Source organism: Oryctolagus cuniculus, chromosome 12 (assembly GCF_964237555.1).
Source record: "Oryctolagus cuniculus chromosome 12, mOryCun1.1, whole genome shotgun sequence".
NCBI classification, from domain to species: domain Eukaryota; kingdom Metazoa; phylum Chordata; class Mammalia; order Lagomorpha; family Leporidae; genus Oryctolagus; species Oryctolagus cuniculus.
The window spans coordinates 102,928,548-102,949,975 of record NC_091443.1 but is presented as its reverse complement, the minus strand read 5'-3'; the positions used below and the strand labels follow the sequence as shown (position 1 = coordinate 102,949,975).

Sequence of the window (21,428 nt, the reverse complement as noted above, 5' to 3'; positions counted from 1 at the left end):
ACTTAAGCTATGATAGGGGAAGCCTGGTAGGAACATGAGGCTATAGGAGTTGACGTCATTAACTACAGTGGGAATCAGAAATGTGAAGATCAAAAGCAGACACTACAGAAAACAAACACCCAGGGACACCTGTCACAGAGGGACAGAGTAACACCCAGTCAAAAATCAAAATCCAAATGACACAGTTACAGGCTATTGATATCCAGAGGCTGCTGTTAAGGATCCATCACTTTTGGGGGCTGGCGCCGTGGCTCACTTGGCTAATCCTCCGCCTGTGGCACCGGCATCCCATTTGGGCACTGGGTTCTAGTCCCGGTTGCTCCTCTTCCAGTCCAGCTCTCTGCTGTGGCCTGGGGGAGCAATGGAAGATGGTCCAAGTGCTTGGGCCCCTGTATCCAAAGGGAGAAGCACCTGGCTCCTGGCTTCAGATTGGCACAGCATCGTCCATAGCAGCCATTTGGGGAGTGAACCAACGGAGGGAGGACCTTTCTCTCCGTGTCTCTCTCTCACTGTCTGTAACTCTACCTCTCAAAAAAAAAAAAAAAAAAAAAAAAAAAACCATCACTTTCTAAGCAATCTGCTATTGTAAACTTCATTTCCCATTTAATCCAATAGTTCTTCATTTAGCAGAGATTTAGTTTTTAATCTTTTCTTTTTAAATTTTCCAAAATCTTAGTTTCCATGACATTTGTATTATTTACGTATATATGGTTTTCTTCCCATCTTGAAGGAGAGAATCCTCTCTCCACAAATCTTCACCCCACTTCACAGGCCTTGAGACTTCTGCAGTTTTCCCAACAGATGAGCACAGAAAGGAGAACTCCTGATTTCTCTAGTTTACCAGCTCCTCCTCAAGTGAAGAGAAGATCAAGATCCTATCCCCTGGGCAGAGCTCCTAAGCTTCAAGAAGGAAACAGGCTCTGTCTTGCTGCCTACTGCAAGGAGCAGTAACGAAGCATCCTCCCTGGTTCCCTGTGGCTCCGCGATGCAGAGCAGAGCCCAGGACCTCTTCAGATACAATCAGGAGGCCTGCTTTCTGGACCTTTTTATGACACCCAATTTTGCCAGGAAGGCTGCAGTCCTCTATGCAGATCTGCAGATCTAACCGAGGATTATGAGCAGGTCCAAGGGCTAGACGTGGAGGCAGGTGACAGGGGGCAACCTCTGGCCTGTGTTTCGAAGTCCTTTCTCCACCTTTAGCTTCCCAGGCTGCCGTGATGGTGAGGAGTGACACAAGAAGGCTGAGCCACTGCCCTCCATATTGGCAACTTGGCTCTGTACCCAGGCAGGCAAAACTACGAAGATAATGATGGACTGACTAGTACATCAAACTTTCACCATCTTCTTATCTTATCCTTCACTCACACTCAAATTTTGTCTCAATTTATAATATTCGTACGGCTTCAGTTTTTGTCTACTTAATCTTTTAACAGTTTGCCAGTGACACCTATGTTAAAATATCCCCCAAACCATGTGCCTATAGGTTCAACTTACAATTCTACTTTTGTCCTGTATTCTTTGTTATGACAGCTGACAGTTAATCACTTCTGAAATGTATAATTATTCATATGAAATTGATCCTTATACCATAATTCATTTGCCATCACTTCTATTTTCCCATTAATACTGCCAAATCTACTTTATTTTTGAATGACATATCTGACCCAAAGCCTCTGTTCATTATGCTTTATAGTTTTTTTATGTAAAAACTTCTGGATTTATATCTCTCTGACAAAGTTTCCTTAAGTACTCTACCTCCTTTGTGGGGGACGGCATAATTTATTATCTGCCACAACTGTTTGGATCAGTTGGATTCTCAGTGTGGTTTCTGGTCCTGTTTTTAGGAATTTTAACACAAGGTTGATTTGTGTTATTCAAACTGTGTCACGTGTTCTTTTATCTTTTACAACATGTCAGATAAATATCTTGCTTTTAAATCTACAAGGGGAAAACTTAAAGATTTCATAAATACTCTAAAACCTCCAGCAAAATCATAAATTACAGTAAGGCTTGTGCCCACGTGCTTAAGTCACTGTTCGCGAAGCCTTCTCGTCTACCATTCACATCCTTTTATTCCTTTGTCCATCACTGGTAAGCTATAAGCACTGACAGTTTATAGCAGAACTTCTCTATTCCTGAAGTCTGCGTCTCTTCCTCTGCAGAGTACCTTCCAGCAAGACCATCAGGAGAGACTTGGACATTCCAAGACTTCACTGGGCTCTCCATCTGCTAACCTGAATGACAACGTGGTCAAACAGGAAATAACTGAGGCACATGCGTTCTGTCCACCGAGCTGCCCAGTGCCTTAATGCTAACTGCAGACTCCAAGGCACTGATGCATGCAGAGAAAACTACTAGGAAAGGTTTTCCACTGGCTCTTCTTCCCTGTGCCTGCTGTCTAGGGTCGGGACCCAAGTCCCATGCATTTAAAGCATGAACCTAGATTCCAGTGGTGTGTCAGAGTCGATTCTCTGGTATTAACATCTACTAACAGGGCAGACATCCATCCAGCCTCGAGTCACTCTTCGACTCCCGTCCCACTGTAGGAGAGCCCGTGGCTCTGTCTGTCAAATTCGGGGATGCACTTATTTTCCACTTTTCATGACACATGCAGCTGCCAACTTCGCCTATCACTGTCCCTCCCCCCCAATATCAGCTTATCACTGCTGAAAACAGGCTCTGGCTCACCTCTAAATCTCACCTTGTCTAACGTGGGGAAAGTGATCTAAAAGCACGCACAGTTCTAAGGGGGCACAGTTAGCCTTCTGTCCATTTCTTCTCCTTCAGTAATAAACTTTGCATGTTGTGAGACTTAGAGTAAAATTAGTATAGAACAATAATCATGTCAGGAAAGCATGAGAAGAAAAGAACAAGCCTCCCCCCTTGTGGCTTACTGGCAGAATGCTCACAGTAGGAAATCAATGGCTCTCACTCTGCTGCATGACTGAATGAATCACCTCATTTTTTTTTTTTTTTTTTAAACTGGAAGAGATTCTTAGGGATCATCTTCCAATACTGCAACCTTTCAGATGAGGAAGCTGAGACTGGGAAAGTGGTAACGGGAAACCAGCAGCCACAAATGGCAAGTGCAAAGGCTCAGCAAGTTCACAGCTTCTATTTCTATCACATCTCCATTATCTGAACTTGTCTGCTCAGTACGACCTTTCAGGTACTAAGTACACCAAGGCTTCCATAATTTACCGCAAACATGGAAAATTATATGACATTATACTGCCCGAGGCAATATCTGTTCAAAAACAAAAAAATTAACTTTTTTTAAAAAATAAAAAGCACAAGCTTTGGAGTCAAGCAAGCTTTTTAACCTTAGTTCTGCCACTTAGTACGTGAGTATGCTAAACAAGTTGCTCAATGTTTTTGAGTCTTATATAATAAATATTAATATTTATTTCAAACCACTATTACAATAATTTAATGAAAGCAGCAGCTACTTGGCATAGTAGCAAAGACACTGCTTGGAAGCCCGGCATCCCAGTTCAGAGTGCCAGCCAGCTCCAGTCCCAATTCTAGCTTCCTGCTAACGTGTGCCCTGGGAGGCAGCAGGTGATAGCTCAAGTGGGAGACCCAGGTGGAGTTCCTGGCTCCCAGCTTTATCCTGACCCAGTCTTGGCTGTTGTGGGCATTTAGGGAGTGAATCAGCAGACAGGAAATCTGTCTCTTTTTCTGCTTTTCAAACAAATAAAACTTAAACAAAATGCAGTCTAAGTACATTCCATGGTGTTCACACAATGTCAAAATCATGTTAACGCACCTCTCAGTATGTATCTTAAAGTCACACATGGTGGTGGGCATTGTAGATTACTGGGATAAGCCACCTCTAGGATGCCTGCATCACAAATGGGAGTTCCTGGTTCGAATCCTGGCTACTCCACTTCCAATCCAGCTACCTGGATGGAGTGTCAGACTCTTGACTTCAACGTGACCCAGTGCTGACTACCGTGGGCCTTTGGGGAGTGAAAGAACAGATGGAAGACCTCTCTCTCTCTCTCTCTCTCTCTCTCTGATCTGCCTTTCAAGTAGGTGAAAAAAATAAGTAAATATTAACAAAAAATACAATGTAATAATTTAAATAAAGTGACTAACTCAAAACCTAGTATATGTACATCCTCAATAAGGTTAGCTGCTTTCCATACTAATGTCTCCCAGGGTTGGTATAAAAGTCGAGATAAACGTATATTTGAGTATCTCAAGAAGATACACAAGGCACTTCCAGAAAATGCAGGGAGCTAAGAGACAGGGTGGGAGAATTCCTGTGGTCCAAACACTTTTGTACATTTTGAATGTATTCAAAGAATAAAGTTTAAAAACATCAACTGTATAGAATGGCTTGATTTTCAAAAACCAATGTAATCTGCCACATTAACAAGCTAAAGAAGAAAAACCACATGATTATATTAATCAACACAGGAAAGGCACACAACAAAATCTGACATTCACTCATAATAATGACTCAGAAAAATGGGAATATTTTAGGACTTCCTCAACTTGATAAAGAACATTTAAAAACAGCTGACAGCTCACATTACTTCTGATGGTGAAAGATTAAATGTTTTCCCTCTATGATCAGAAACAAGGCAAGGGTGTCTACCATAACCACTCTTATTCAAATAGTGCTGGAAGTTTTAGCCAATGCATTGAGGTAAAACAGCAGACACCTCAGAAAAGAAGAAATAACACAGTTCCTATTTGCAGATGACATGATTATCTTATAGCAAATCCTAAGGAATTCACAAAAAAACTGCTAGGACTAAAAAGCAAATTCAGCAAAGTCACAGATTTAAGAGCTAAACATAAATCAATATTATTTCCACATACCAGGAATGAATATGTGGGCACAAAAATTGAATATATATCATTTCTAACTGCTCAAAAGATGAAAAATGATGTGTGAATCTATCACAACATGTACTAGATGTATATGCCAAAACCTACAAAATGATAATGAAAGAAATAAAATAGCTAAACAAATTAATGGAGAGACATTGGACTCAACACAGAAAACATGCCAATTCTCCCCAAACTAACACACAGGCTTATACAATTCCACCAAAGTCCTAGCAAGATGTTTTGCAGAAGGTTATAGAAAATTTATGTGGAAAGACATAGGCCCTTGAAAAGCTTTTTTTTTTTAAAGCAATTTTTTAAAAAGTAAAATAATGGGGGTTGAAACAATCTGCCCTATTTTAAGACATATTTATGACAACAGTAATTAAGACAAACTGGTACTACTGGAAAGACAGACAGACAGACCAGTGGAACAGAAAGACACTCAGAAACATACCCATGCAAATGTGCTTTTAACAAAGGCACAAAAGTAACTCAGTGCAAGAGCGGTAGGCTTTTCAACAAATGCTTAGACATCCAGAGGCAGAAACCATGAACCTTGACCCAAGTCTCAGAGTTTACGTGGTAATTACTGCGAAATAAAGCAGTCTTAAAGGAAAAAGAGTAAGAAAATCTTCAGGATCCAGTGGAAGGCAAAGAGCTCTCAACTTGACTCTAAAAGCAAGGTAAATTCATACTAAGAAGTACTACTGAGCAATAAAGAGAAACCAACTATTAATAGGCACAACTTTCTTAAGTTTCTACAGAACTATACTGAACGGAAAAAAGCCAGTTCCCAAAAGCTAACATACTGTTGGGTTCCATTTCTACAATATGGTTTTGATTCCATTTCAGTAACATTCTTGAACTAACAGATTTTAGAGACGGAGAGAACAGGTAAAGGGCTGTCAGGGATCCAGGAGGGCTTACGGGTAGGAAACACACAGATGGCAGCTGTGGAAGGGCAACACGAGGGGCCCTTGTGGTGGTGCGACTGCTCTCCAGCTCCATTCTATCAATGTCGATGTCCTGGTTGTGATGCTGCACTACAGTGTTACAAGAAGTTACCACAGGGACAGTCCAAAGATACTGGGTACACAGTACAAGAGAACTCTGTATAATTTCTTACAAGTGTAGGTGAATCTACAATTATCTGAGAATAAAGCTTAACTGAAAATCAGTTATAAGTAAAATCCACAAGGAGATTTACACTCCGACTTACCCAAAGCCCCACCCATCTATTGCGCTGGTAAACACCACATTTCCCTGTTCTGGAGAGAAGTAAAGGTGAGAGTCATCCGTGTCCTCCAAGCCAGCGCTCCAGTCATACACCTGCTCGCCTTGCTCAGAGTTCCGATTCACCTGGGATTCAGTCTCTCTCTCTGCTCTTTCTTCTAGGACTTTAGAAGTAAAAAGAGTTCCTGTGAGTGCATTAATCTAGGAGAGATGGTGAAATGGCAGAGGGTCATTCAGATGCGTGGCACGCTCACTGTCTAACCTTTCTGAGAACGACAAGCGTCAGTCACAGTTTGGGTTTACATTAAGCACACATGGATGGAGGTGACATTTACAGTCAATGAATAACTTACACATCATTAACCTATTCTTTAAAAATACAGCAAAACTGAATCACAATCTTCTCTCCTTATCTACAGGGGATCCACTCCAAGATCCCAGTGGATGCTTGAAACTTCCCACAGGACCAAACCCAATGTATGCAAACCAGCCTACCACAAAGTTTAATTTACCAATTAGACACAGTAGGAGATTAACAACAGTAACTGATAATAAAATAGAAAAACTGCAACAATGCACCATAATAAAACTGACAGCTCCACTACTCATGTTCTTTGGGGTTATTATCAATTAAAACAAGGGTTACTTGGACATACACACACCACAGCAGTACTCTGATATCTGAGACAGCTACTAAGTGACGGACAAGCAGGTATTTAGGTATGTTGGACAAAAACTGACTCACGTACTAAACAGGATGGAGTGGGACAGCATGAGACCTTGCCACTCTACTCAGAATGGCATGCAACTAAAATCTTACTGCTTCTGGAATTTCCCATTTAGTACTTTCAGTATTTTAGATTTCCTGGAATTTGGACAACCGATCATGGCTAGGAGGGGGCTACTATGTAAGACTTTTGAAAGGTTGTCTGTGTGATGATGATGACATGATTGGTTTTATGTAAACACAGTTGAGTTACTCCCTTGTTTTTCAGTTCTGGAGCCTGTAATCTAGGAACTCACTGTTTCTAAACCCTCATAAGTCAAGTTTGTAACTGCTGTCAACTCCTCCACCCATTTCTTACATCAACTGTTAAACAAGTGTTTAACAAGTGTCTCTGGAGCAGACATTGTGGCACATACGGTGAAGTTACCACCTGGGATGCCACATCCCTCCACAGAGTGCCTGACATCAAGTCCCACCTTCACTTCTGATCCAGCTCCTGCTAATACACACCCCAGGAAGCAGCAGAAAAATGGCTCAAGAATTAGAGTCCCTGCAACCCCTTGTGGGAGACTCAGATGGAATTTCAGGCTCCTGGCTTCAACGAGGTCCAACCAGGGCTGTTCCAGGATTTTGGGGACATGAACCAGTGGATGGTGCTCTCTTTTTCTGTCACCCTGTCTTTCAAATAAATAAAAATAAATAAAACTTTAAAAATAAAACATCCACCACTCTCTGCAGGTTCCACTCCTGACTCATAAATTCCAAATAATTTCACTCCCAAATCAGTAATCTTATTTCCTACTTCAGAGAAAAAAATGAAAACCTACTACTCAATTCCTGCAAGTTCCTGACACTCCAACTCATAAGCCCATTTATATCAGCAAATACCTTCTCCTGGCACTGCGGGGCAGAAGCATTTCATCTGTCCCCATTCTGACTATTTTAATGGGAATACTAGATCCAGAGGTCATTCTAATAGATTTCTTTATTAAAAAGAAATAAAGAGAAGAGATTTCATATACTTCATATATATAGTTTTAAGAATATAATGATACAATCTACCCCTTCTCCTCCTGCGTTTCTTAATTTTGGAATAACACATTTTCAATGTACTTTATAATCACAAACTTAATCTGCCATTAAATAAAGAATTCAACAAGTAGAAAGCAGAAAGACCACTGCTCCTTAGCAGTACAGACAAGGGCGATAAACAATAATCAAGTCTAAAGATAGCAATTTCACTCATATACATTATTTTTTGTACTGTATATATTAGCTACAACAAATCAGAGAATATATATGATACTCGTCTTTTGGGAATTGGCTTATTTCATAATGGTCTCCAACTACATCCATTTTGTTGCAAAAGACAGGATTTCATTCTATGTTATAGTATTTTCATTCTATTTTATAGTATCCCATCATGTACATGTACCACATTTTCTTTATCCAGTTGTTAGTTGATGGACATCAGTCTTGATTCCATATCTCAGTTATTGTAAATTGAGCTGCTATAAACATGGTGGTACAGCTAAGTCTTTCATAGGTTAATTTCATATTCTGAGTAGATTCCCAAGAGTGGGATGACTGGGTCATATGGTAGATCAACTTTCAGATTTTTTGAGGAAATTTCATACTGTTCCATAATGGTTGTACTACTTTATATTCCCACCAACAGTGTATTAGTGTTAACTTTTTTTCCATATCACCAGCATTTTATTTTATTTTTTTTACTTTTGGATGGCAGCCATTCTAACCAGGGTGAAGTGAAACCTCACTGTGGTTTTCATTTGCATTTCCCTGATGGCTAGTGATCCTGGCATTTATTTTTTCATGTGCCTGTTGGCCATTACAACTGACTGTTCACGTATTTAGCTCATTTTTTAAATGGATTGTTTGCTTCTTATCGCTGAGTTTCTTGAGCTCCTTATATATTGTGAATATTAATCCTGTATCAGATGTATAGTTTGCAAACATTTTCTCCTATTCTGTTGGTTGCTCCCTTCACTTTGTTATTTCCTTTGCTGTAGAGAAGCTTCTTAGCTTGATGTAATCCCATTTGCTATTTTTACTTTTACTAACTGTGCTTTTGGGGTTTTATCGAAGAAGTCCTTGCCTATTCCAATGTCTTGTAGTGTTTCTCTTGTTTTCCTCTAGTAATTTGATGGTTTCAGGTCTTAGGTATAGATCCTTCATCCATTTTTGTATAGGGCATAGGGGTAGGCATCTTGTTTCATAAGGTCACTGTTTTTTACTGCTCAAACATCATCCCTTACCCCCTCCTTTAGCAAATAAATATTTTTAAGTTGTTGTCATCAAATGGTTTTCCACATTCTTTAAGAAGAAATTTCAAACTCTCATGTTTGGAATACAAGATCCACCAAAATCTAAGTTCTGTATTCCTCTATCTCATCTCTTTCCATGCTCAATATGGTCTAGATCTTCAGCTATAACAAACAATTTGCAGTTCCTTGGATGAAACATTGTGTCCTATCTTTCCTTGCCTGACTCACTTCTATTTTGAATGCACTTTCCTTAATTCCACATCTAGCAAATATTTACCTTTCTTCCACCTCACGGCTTCCTGCCTCTCTTCCCTTCTGACCCAGACTGGGTGAAGTGGCCCTCATCAATGCTCCCAAGTCACACCCTAGACTTATCTCATTGTTCTCCAAATACTTCTTTTTTAACCACACAGTGGGCTCTTTGACAACAGGGACTCAGACCAGGCCATCTTTCTGTGCACAGCCCCTACACAGTGACTATTCAGTGACTCGCCTATTAAACACACATGTGCGTAAATATCTGCTGAATAAGTGAGTGAATGCATTGGGCAAGATTTCATCTGAAGACAAGTAACAGGGTAACCAGAGTCTCTCCTAGTACTGCTTCACTGTGGAACCAAACTTCAGAGTTCTCAACGAGCGAGATTACTGCATACTGAAGGCTGCTTCCAGAAGACGGAGGGGGCTCCTGAGAGCATGCCTGCTCTGTTGCCTCTCTTATGGCGTGAAAGCTCCAACACGGATCTGAAGTGCAAAAGTGCTGAGCAGTGACCTTTCCGCAGCCATGTCTCATACTCAGTGACTTCCCTACAAGTCGTCTGAGCACCAGTTAAACAGCGAAGAACAGAATACCTGCTCCAAAATATTCTTTAGGTGAGAATAGGCCTCCAGTGGGGTGAACTTCAGCTCCACTATCAAGCGATCTATCTTATTAATCACCAAAACAGGACGGATGTTTTCAAGCCAGGCTTGTCGCAGAACCGCCTGGGTCTGATAAAAACAGAATGAAAAATGCTAAACTTATTATTTGAAATAATTAGAGTACATTTGCAAACGCTGATTAATAACCAAACACAGTACTTCTTATACTCCTTCATAACTCAGACAATGCATTCACGAGGCAGTCACAAAATACATATATATGAGACCCAGGGTTTTTTCATATTATGTAATGTCCATGTATGTTCTGAAAGACCTCTGTACACATGAATTTCACTTCTTTTTGCACCAAAATAAACTCATGTTTTAATTCCATTTTCACATACACATACAAAACACATTTAGTTAAATAACTGTAAAACAAACACTCATGCTACTAGCATACAGGTCAAAAAAAGCAAACAGGATGCAGAAAGCCCATGTGGATCTCCCTCATCACTGATCACAACCTCATCTCTTAGAGGATTTTGCTCCAGGAAACCTCAGACTATGGCCATGCTCTCACACTGGGTGCCTACGCCTTCCAGGTGTCAGAATAGTCACAGTGCCTCTTCTTGGATTATATTTCTTCCACCTGAGTAATTTATTTGTTATTTTTAAAAAGACATTAATACAATCATGTGTATATTAAGGTAAGGAATAGAATATAAAGATGACATTTTATTTTATTTATTTGACAGGTAGAGTTATACAGTGAGAGAGAGACAGAGAGAAAGGTCTTTCTTCTGTTGGTTCACTCCCCAAATGGCCGCCATGGCCAGCACGCTGCGCCAATCCAAAGCCAGGAGCCAGGTGCTTCCTCCTGGTCTCCCATGCAGGTGCAGGACCCAAGCACTTGGGCCATCCTCCACTGCCTTCCTGGGCCACAGCAGAGAGCTGGACTGGAAGAGGAGCAACCAGGACTAGAACCCAGCGCCCATATGGGATGCCAGTGCCACAGGCAGAGGATTAACCAAGTGAGCCATGGCTCTGGCCCAAAGATGACATTTTAAAAGATGTTAAGTTTCGACCCAGCTCTCTGCTATGGCCTTGGAAAGCAGTGGAAGATGGCCCAAGTGCTTGGGCCTCTGTACCTGCATGGGAAACCGGGAGGAAGCTTCTGGTTCCTGGCTTCAGATTGGCCCAGCCCTGGCTGTTGCAGCCATTTGGGGAGTGAACCAACAGATGGAAGACTTCGCTCTTTCTCTTCCTCTCTGTAAATCTGCCTTTCAAATCAATCAATACATCTTTTTTTTTAAAAAAAAAAAAAAAAGATATGCTTAAAAAAATTAAACAAGATGAACTTGGAGAGGCACTCAGCTCCATCTCCACCAGGCCTATCGGAGTATGTTCCCTCAGGCCTCAGGGCGAGCTCTCTGCCTTTGGTAGCACCAGATGACAGTGGATCCTCTCCCAAGTCAACATTTTTCCCATTTCGGCTAAATCCAAATGAAGGTTATCACACACTTGAATCCGAAAACCTCTACCACGACAGGCATCGTGTCTAGGATCCCTTCGGATCCTAGGTGATCTAACTCGACCGCAGCCTGGAACGGGGCTGATGGTGAAACATAAGAACAGATTTCCAGCAGTCAGGGAAATGCCCCAGTGGACGTGAAGACCCGCGGTCAGTTCTCCCTCGGCCGCCGTTACCTGTGGACAGACTCCCTCCACGGCATCCACCACGATGATGCACCCGTCACAGATGCGCACAGCTGTCGACACCTCCGAGGAGAAGTCCACGTGTCCGGGAGAGTCTATCAGATTAATCAGGTACTCACCCTCACCTGAAACAAAATGTGAAAACTTGTGCAAAGTGCGCAGTACTGTTCCTCAGACATTCTCGAATACGAGAGCTCCCCAGAAAAGACTAAACACGACGGAGGCAAAAGCTCAACCAACAGCTGCCATTCCAACTTTTCCCGCTGATGAGACGGCGGATGTCAAACAGCATCTGTACAAAATGCTGGAAGCCTATTATTCTAAGTTATTACCAATCACTAAGGCCTTGGCATGAGTCAGGCACTGCACTAAATATTCTTGAAACACTAATCACAGGTTATTAAATCCTTACAATATCCCTATGAGACAAATGTCACTATTCTCATTTTCAGATTAGGAAACTGACACTGAAAGAAACCAGTGTCTAAGGGCTAAGAGTGAAAGCTGTTTCAAGGGCCCCAAGATGCCAAAGAGACAAAGCAGCCGGCCAAGTTCTTCCCTAGAACTTCTCATGGAGCAACGCGTGGATCACCTCCATCAAAACTTAGACCCAATTCTACAAAAACATTAGGAGCAGCTGCTATATGCTTTCCTATCTATTACTTGCTTTAATATTCACAACAAAAAACATCTATGAGGTTTATAGCAGGTGAACCAATCATCCGGACCTGTCCAGCGTCAGCACAAAAATTTCTATATCCCATCTCCCAAGCAGACCAGAACAACTGGTCACCCTTAACAGAGCTTTACCGTTAAAACAGAATTTAGGAGGCTGGCGCTGTGGTGAAGAGGGTAAAGCCAGGGGCATCCCATATGGGTGCCAGTTTGATTCCTGCTTGCTCCATTTCCGATACAGCTCCCTGCTAATGCACCTAAAAAAGCAGTAGAGGATGGCCCAAGGGCTTGGGTCCCTGTATCCACATGGAGTCCTGGAAGAAGCTCCTGGTTCCTGGCTTCAGTCTGGCCCAGCCCTGGCTGTTGCAGCCATTTGGGGAGAGAACCAGTGGATGGAAGATTTAAGATTTCCTTCTCTCTCTGCCTCTGCCTCTCCCTCTCTATAACTCTTTCAAATAAATAACTATTCTTAAAAAAAAAAAAAAAGAATTTAGTAAATCATGTAGAAAGTGTCATACTATAGAATCCTATGTCTATTCCTAAGTTTGATATAATTTTATTTTAGAAAGCTCAAATTATATATTACTCTACTTTTGCTGCTCTCCTTAACCTCTGTGTATCAACTTTTATTTATTTATTTATTGACAGGCAGAGTTGACAGTGAGAGAGAGAGACAGAGAGAAAGGTCTCCCTTTTGCCGTTGGTTCACCCTCCAATGGCCGCTGCGGCTGGCGCAGCGGCGCTGATCCGAAGCCAGGAGCCAGGTGCTTCTCCTGGTCTCCCATGGGGTGCAGGGCCCAAGCACTTGGGCCATCCTCCACTGCACTCCCGGGCCACAGCAGAGAGCAGGCCTGGAAGAGGGGCAACCGGGACAGAATCCGGTGCCCCGACCGGGACTAGAACCTGGTGTGCCGGCGCCGCAAGGCGGAGGATTAGCCTAGTGAGCTGCGGCGCCAGCCTCTGTGTATCAACTTTAATGTTCTTAAGAATTACTACAAGGGCTGAATGTTACCTTTTATGGCCGTGTAAAGAATTCTTCCCCAATGTAATTTTTTAAAGATTTATTTATTCTACTTGAAAGTCACAGTTACACAGAGAGAGAGAGAGAGAAAGTCTTCCATCTGCTGATTCACCTTCCATCTGCTGGTTCACTCCCCAAATGGCTGCAAGAGCTGGAGCAGCGCTGATCCCAAGCCAGGAGCCAAGAGCTTCCCCCAGGTCTCACATGTGGGTGCAGGGGCCCAAGAACTTGGGCCATCCTCCACTGCTTTCCCATGCCACAGCAGAGAGCTGGATCAGAAGTGGAGCAGCCGGGTCTTGAACCAGCAGCCATGTGGGATGCTGGCACTGCAGGCGATGGCTTTACCCGTTATGCCACAGCACCAGCCCCCTCCTCAACGTAATTGTAATGATTGCATTGTGCTTTAGGTGATATGGATGATTATAAAACAATACAACATAAAATGGTAAAAGTACAATTTCAAACACCTCTGACTCCAAAGATCATAGCTTTAAGCACTACAAGCAGAAAAAAAGTAAATTCACCTCATGTGCCAAAATCCTACTAGAGGTGAATTTCTGAAACACAGAGTTAAGGAGTGTGAACTGTATGAGGATCAGGGGAACTCTGGCTCTCTCTCTGCACCCACAGCAAAGACTAACCAGTGAAGGACCTCGGACATCTCCAAAGAAAGTCAAAGAACCGACGCTCTGGAGCAATGACCCACTGTGCCTTCACTAAGCCTTGTGAGTGTCATATCTCACGGCACCAGTTCTCCCAGTCACTTGTTGGGTAAGCACCACAGTCGCAACCAAGTAAGCCAGAGAAACATGAGCAAGTCTGGTATGGTCCACAGTCCTATCACCTAAGGCCAAAGTGGTGAGATTCTTGAAATCACTCACCATTTTCTTAGCCTAACCCTTCTTTTCACAGATAAAAGTGCTTTAGGGCCCCAAGTCACAAAGCAGCGAGCCAGAAACTCACCCAGGTCTAGCTAATGACCTGATTCACTTCTTGAGCCTTGAACTCCTTTATACTTGGCAGATGGGGAAACTACACTTGCTTGCTCATTTGGCTGAACACTGACTTTAGCGTGGGAGAGTCATAAGCAGGAATCTGTCTTTTGCGATACCACCTGTACCTGACCAGAATTTTCAGAGACTGGGTCTCCTCTCAGGTCTTCACAGATTCTGAAAATGCACACATACAGAAATCTTGGGCTTTCTAGACAACATTGCTCATATGTTTGATTGGGGTCATGGACTTTTTAGAGAATACTCGGGCAAAAAAAAATACAGCTCTGATCTATATCACCCTAATTATGCATACAATTCGAGATCGTTCGAAATTCATGCATGGATGACATGTTCCGGTCTAGAAGGGAAGAGAAAGTTCGGGATACACCAAGTGTTCGACCTGCAAATCTACAGCCTGACAAATAAGCATGTGATCAATTTAAGAAAATACAGGCTGGCCTGGGGCTCACCACACACAAACCTACCAAAGGTCCAGGAGGCCCTGTGATGAAAGAGTCTGTCCAACTGTGAAATGTTCTTAATGGCAAAAAACAGCGAGTGCCCCCGGCCCACAGCTGACAACGGCAGAGTTCAGCTCCGAGCCAGGCCTCCAGCTCCTCCACTGACGCCTTTTTCATCTCAAACTCTTCCAAGTCTCTTCAGGCTAAATTCCAAAGGTGGGGTAAACGTAGGTCCACATCCACAAGAGAAAACAAGGTACATAAGCACAGCTCTTCCACTGCAACTAATGTGGCTAATGCCACATTACGCTTTTTATTTTTTAAAGATTTATTTATTCGAAAGGCAGAGTTACAGAAAGAGAGGGAGAGACAGAGACAGAGAGATCGTCTGTCTGCTAATTCACTCCCCAACAGCCGCAATGGCAGGGGCTGGGCCAGGCCAAAGACAGGAACCAGGAGCTTCTTCCAGTACTCCCATGTGGGCCATCTTGCACTGCTTTCCTGGGCACATTAGCAGGGAGCTGGATCAGAAGTGGAGCAGGGGCCGGCACCGTGGTACAGTGGGTTAAATCCCTGGTCTGAAGTGCCGGCATCCTATATGGGTGCCAGTTCTAGTCCTGGCTGCTTCTCTTCTGATCCAGCTCTCTGCTATGGCCTGGGAAAGCAGTAGAAGATGGCTCAAGTCCTTGGGTCCCTGCACTGGTGTGAGAGACCCAGAAGAAGCTCCCGGCTCCTGGCTTCAGATCGGCGCAGCTCCGGCAGTTGCGGCCATCTGGGGAGTGAACCAACGGATTGAAGACCTCTCTCTCTCTCTGTGTTAACTCTGAGTTTCAAATAAATAAAAAAAAAAATCTTAAAGAAAAAAAGAAGTGGAGCAGTTGGGACTGGAACCAGCACCCATATGAGATGCTGGCATATTAGATGGCCATGAGCCACAACACTAGCCCCACACATTATGCTTTTTTAAAACTTGTTTTCTTGGGCCGGCGCCGCGGCTCACTAGGCTAATCCTCCGCCTAGCGGCGCTGGCACACCGGGTTCTAGTCCCGGTCGGGGTGCCGGATTCTGTCCCGGTTGCCCCTCTTCCAGGCCAGCTCTCTGCTGTGGCCAGGGAGTACAGTGGAGGATGGCCCAGGTGCTTGGGCCCTGCACCCCATGGGAGACCAGGAAAAGCACCTGGCTCCTGGCTCCTGCCTTCGGATCAGCGCGGTGCGCCGGCCACAGCGCGCCAGCCGCGGCGGCCATTGGAGGGTGAACCAACGGCAAAGGAAGACCTTTCTCTCTGTCTCTCTCTCTCACTGTCCACTCTGCCTGTCAAAAAATAAAAAAAAAAAAAAAAAAAAAAAACTTGTTTTCTTGAAAGTCATCTACTACTTTGCATGTATAAGGATCAAATAATAAAATACATTAAAAAAGTTATAGGATTTATCACAATAGACATTATTACTAACTGTTAGCAGAAATTAGAAACCATTTTTTTTTTTGAATTTTTTTGACAGAGTTAGACAGTGAGAGAGAGACAGAGAGAAAGGTCTTCCTTCCGTTGGTTCACCCCCCAAATGGTCGCTATGGCCAGAGCTACACCTATCCGAAGCCAGGAGCCAGGTGCTTCCTCCTGGTCTCCCATGCAGGTGCAGGGGCCCAAGCACTTGGGCCATCCTCCACTGCCTTCCCGGGCCACAGCAGAGAGCTGGACTGGAAGAGGAGCAATCGGGACTAGAACCCAGCACCCATATGGGATGCTGGCGCCGCAGGCAGAAGATTAACCAAGTGAGCCACGGCGCTGGCCTGAAACCATTTTTTAAGTATGCCAAATGATCTTTCTGATTGGTAACATGGTCCTAGAGCTATGCATTGCATTAATCCCTGCTATGGCATTCAGGGACAAAAAATTCTACCGCCTTATTTCCAGGCATTCCAAAATAAATTTCTTCATTTCAAGGGACTAATCTAATAAGTCAAACAACAATTCAATTTTTTTATGTTCCAGGCAATTGAAAAAAAAAGAAAAAAGTTGAAAGGCCATGAGTTAAGTACAAGAAATGCCTTCCAGACAATTTCTGCTGCTTCCTGAGGGTTCGCGAAAAGAGCCTTGCAAGCAGTTCAAGTGCCATACGTCACTGTTTCATAGAAACCAGTTATTCCTCACCAGCACCCGCAAAAATGTCTCCTCTGTGAACAGTGAAACCTCATGGAAGGAACTGAGTGCTCAATACCTTGAACACTAGAGATGTTCACTAAAGCACACACACAAAGCTCCACAGAGAAAACTTTCCTTGAAATAAAGGAAAAGAGAGGGGCCGGCGCTGTGGCGTAGTGGGTAAAGCTACCGCCTGCAGTGTTGGCGTCTCGTAAGGGTGCTGGTTCGAATCCCAGCTGCTCCACTTCGATCCAGCTTTCTGCTATGGCCTCGGAAAGCAGTAGAAGATGGCCCAAGTCCTTGGGCCCCTGCACCTGTGTGTGAGACCCGGAAGAAGCTCTTGGCTTCTGGCTTCGGATCGGCACAGCTCCAGCTGTTGCAGCCAACTGGGGAGTGAATCAGCGGATGGAAGACCTCTCTCTCTCTCTGCCTCTCCTTTTCTCTCTGTTTAACTCTGACTTTCAAATAAATATATAATTTAAAAAAAAAAAAAAAAGGAAGAAAGACAAGCTGAAGCTGTGGACAGAGATCTGAACGTTTTTTAAGTATCGTTTATATTTCTGTATATTAGTAGAAATACCTTATCTAACAACAGAAAAAAACAGGAAGACAGGCAGAACCTGAGTTATCTGACTAAACTTCTTACATATTAACAAACAACAATGATGTTCATAAACTATACCCCAACTAGAATCACAAGACTCACTCCCTCCTACCATCCTTTTCTATTTTAAATCAATATATTTTAAAAGTTGCAAATTAACTATTATAGTTTGTGATTTGACAGAGCTGTAAAGCACTTTGCACTACACTAAATCTCCAGTGTGCAGACACAGCAAACAGCACGGAGGAGAAACCAAGCTCCATCCTCAGGAGAGGAATGTAACAAGGAGAAGGGCTGTGGATGGCTGACTGATGGAGTAAGTGGGAAAAGTGAGGAGGAGGAGAAAAGGAGGGAAGGCACCATGATCTAGAAATAACCATGAACGGCACCCATCAGACTGTGTGGGGACCACTAGTGATTCTGGTTTACCTCACTCATGTCTGGTTTCTCCTGATGCTGGTCCAAATCAGCACCCCAGTAACATGGCCTCAGCCCTCACTCTGACACCACTGAGAACTTCCCCACTCCTGATGTCCTGCTGCACAGGCAGACAATATAGTACTTACACGTCTACGCTGCTGCGATGCCTTTACTTACTGGCATTTTTACTTGAAAGGATGTAAGAATAAGAATCTGAATAGGAAACTCTAGTGTGAAGAAAGATCGAAGCTTACTGCTCAGAGCCTCTCTATGCTTACGTCCTCTTGGAGGGAGTGTCACAGACCAGGACGAACTGTCTGGTACGCAGTCTGACACTGCTAATGCGTATCATTACTGTAAGGCACAGGTCCCAACATCAGGGCAAGTGAGAGAATAACAGTGGCATACCTACGACCAGGAAGGAAGATGACCGTGCAGGGCATATGGGCTGAAGAAAGTCTATAGCCTCATACTCATAGATACTTTTAAGACCAGAGATGGCCTTGAGCGTCCTTAAGAGCTGATCGAGAGGAGTCAGTGTAGAACAAGAGTGAAGATCTAGCAGGAAGGCTGCTCAATAGGAGTCGGGTACAGCGCAGGAGTCTGCCCTGAGATAGGAGATAAGCAAAGACGGCAACACCGTTCCATTCTTGAGTTACGGGAGCAAGTAGTGGAGAAGGCTTCCGCATTCTGTGAAATGCCAGGTGGGGTGTGGGCTGTGATCGTGGGGGAGGGGCTGAGCAGTAGCCTGGAAGAGGAGAGAGAGGGCTGAAAACGATTGTTGAGAATGAGCAAGAAGGAACAGGGGAGACGTGGAAAGGCTGCCAGCTGGGAACCCAAACCAATAAAGAAAAAAGTGTATTCATTTTATTAAGGATGGGGGTTTTGTTGGGAGAGGTGTGAGAGGTCAAGGAAGCAAAGACACTGAGGACAACGGCAACTGCCAGTGAAATGACGAATCTGGGCTGTCCCGAGGCAGGGCGTGAATGAAGGAGGACACTGATCAGGGCGCAAAACGCTCAAGAAGCTGACGATGTCAAAGGATGGCTACCCACAACGACAGGCAGGGACAGCTAGACAATGGAGAAGGGAGCATGTAAATTTAAAAGTCGGCGACAGATAGTTCCAGGTGCTAGAATGCTGGACTCCTCAAAGTTGCCGTGGCAGCAGGTTGGTGAAGTAGAGAACTAAATAAACATCACTGTTGCCGAGTTGTTGCAGAAGTCATTCTCAGAGATGGTAAAAGCTACCCTGGAGGAAGCAGCTGCCAAATTCAACAGTGAGCAGGGACCATAACCAGGAGCTGACAACAACAAAGAATGGTGGATAATTGGATAGCAGGAGCCTCAAAAGGGGTTTGAAAACAAGGGGGGGGGGGGGGACTGAGCTTCAGAAACATAAATAGGACAAAAAAAAAAAAAAAAAAAACAAATTAATAATGGCAACCCCATGTCCCAACCCAGAGACACATGTAAAAATGAGCGCACTCATTTGAAAACAGTAAAAGAAAGCAGTGTTGTCAGGAGAAAGCCAAGCAGGAAGAAGACGGAGTGTCAATAAAAAAGACATTGAGGATGTGGATATATTTGTTGACCTTGGAACATTTTTAGAGTAAGTGTTGGTAAGGAAGGGAAGACGGATGGTTTAAGGAGGGTGTTAGAACCACAGAGAAACATGGCCGTAAAGAGGCCAGACCCTGTGGCTTACATCTTGGGCAGTGACCAAGGACAATAGGGATGTGGCGTTGGCCACAAGATGTCCATAAGTAAGCCCAGCAATCCCAGCTGGAAAGCAGAGATTTAAGTTCCAGGAGGAGTTAGCCACAGCCAGACTGACTGCCTTCCAAGAGACTCCGGGTCCAAGTGAACAGGCTGGAAATGTAATTACTCAGTTCCTAGGACCACTGCCACATGTTAGCAACTTCTCTGTACGTGGGGAGATTTTGTAACCTCTTTGAATTCCTTGTGCACATACGTAAAATAAGGACAATAGCCATCTCACAGGGTTGTTGTTGAGGATTAGGCAAAATCGGGCATGTGAGATACGTTGCTCAGAATAAAACTATCATGCACCCATTTTCCTGGGTCTGACATCAAAGGAATGTTTCACAAACTGACATTGTCATAAGATTAAAGAATCTGACCCTTAATCAAACAAGCGACAGTGGAAGTCTTCCTTCCTAGCCCCTTTCCTGAAAGACAATCAGGATCATGGGTTAATGTTCACACAGTCCAGGGACACCACCACCTCTGCATAAGAAAAAATGTCTGGTATGAGCTGGCCCTATGCATCCGTTTCTCCATGGTCTTGTCTTTGGACTAAGAACAGAGAACCACAGAGCTGAAACTAACAGAGGTGTAAATTCTCCACCTGCTCATCACCATATAAGGACACTACAAATACTTGGATGTTTCTGCACAAATCTGTTATGTCCTCGGTCTCTATATATTCCAATCCAAATCAGGACCTGAAACAAGTTTGAAAGCCTGTCAAATTGAGAGTCAGATTTAGAGAAAGATATTAACCTTTAGTATACAGATTCTGAACTTACGAGTTCATCTTGGACAAGGGATGGAAGGAAGAACACAAGGTTAAGCTGTGATCTGTGAGTTTTTTCAACCATCAAGTCTCTTTCCCCTCTTCCAGGTTCTCCTCCAAACAGTCCCACCTTCATGACAGGACATACCTCATCTCTCAGGTATTCTGAGAGCCTGGGTCTCTCAATCAACATTCCCAACTTCTATCCCCACTTTTCAAAGTTGGAAAACAACACTAGCATTGTCAGAACGTCCAAAGTCCCTTCTAGGCAGTTATGCCATTGATCTTAGAGAAACACATTAGATACTTTTCAACTCCACTCTAGCTACCACCAATTGGACCATGGCATAAAGATGAGCTGGGCCACATTCTGCTCTTCAGACTGTGTGACCAGAAACACAAGAGAGTGAAGCAGTAAGCAACAGAAGTAAGGTGAAAAAAAAGAGGTGTAAAGATAAGGAACCTGGATAAAGTCAGAGCAAGAGGAATAGGCAAAAGCTGCAAAGAGAAAGACATACTAAAGAATAATAGATACAAAACCAGATGCCCACAGTGGAGTTTCAGAGGGAAGATCCACAAGCTTTTACAGGTATGTGATCTCTAGGGCCATCCTGGATCCAGAATCAAAATGTCTACAGCTCCAACTACAAACAAGGTCCGGAGTAGAAGACTAAAACAGACACAACCAGAATCTTCACAAAAAACAGAGTAAAAACATGAGTATGGAAGAAGGCTAAAGATCTTTATAAAGTGTAAGAAAAAAGGGGCTGGCATTACGGCACAGTGGGTAAAGCCGTTACTTGCAATGTTGGCATCCCGTATGGGTGTGAGTTTGTGTCCTGGCTGCTCCACTTCCAATCCAGCTCCCTATAAATGGACTGGGAAAAACAACAGAAGATGGGTC

General features: G+C 43.5%; 1 protein-coding gene across 1 annotated transcript in view; it reads right to left on the bottom strand.

Annotated features, from left to right (window-relative positions):
• EFL1 (elongation factor like GTPase 1) overlaps positions 1-21,428 on the bottom strand; it is a 143,069-nt gene that overhangs the window by 104,530 nt on the left and 17,111 nt on the right. Inside the window, exons 5-7 of the mRNA XM_002721464.5 lie at positions 11,662-11,795; positions 9,943-10,080; positions 6,065-6,279 (exon numbers count right to left, since the gene is read on the bottom strand). Of these exons, the coding sequence (XP_002721510.2) occupies positions 6,065-6,279; positions 9,943-10,080; positions 11,662-11,795 (487 nt within the window). The remainder of the gene's footprint in view (positions 1-6,064; positions 6,280-9,942; positions 10,081-11,661; positions 11,796-21,428) is intronic.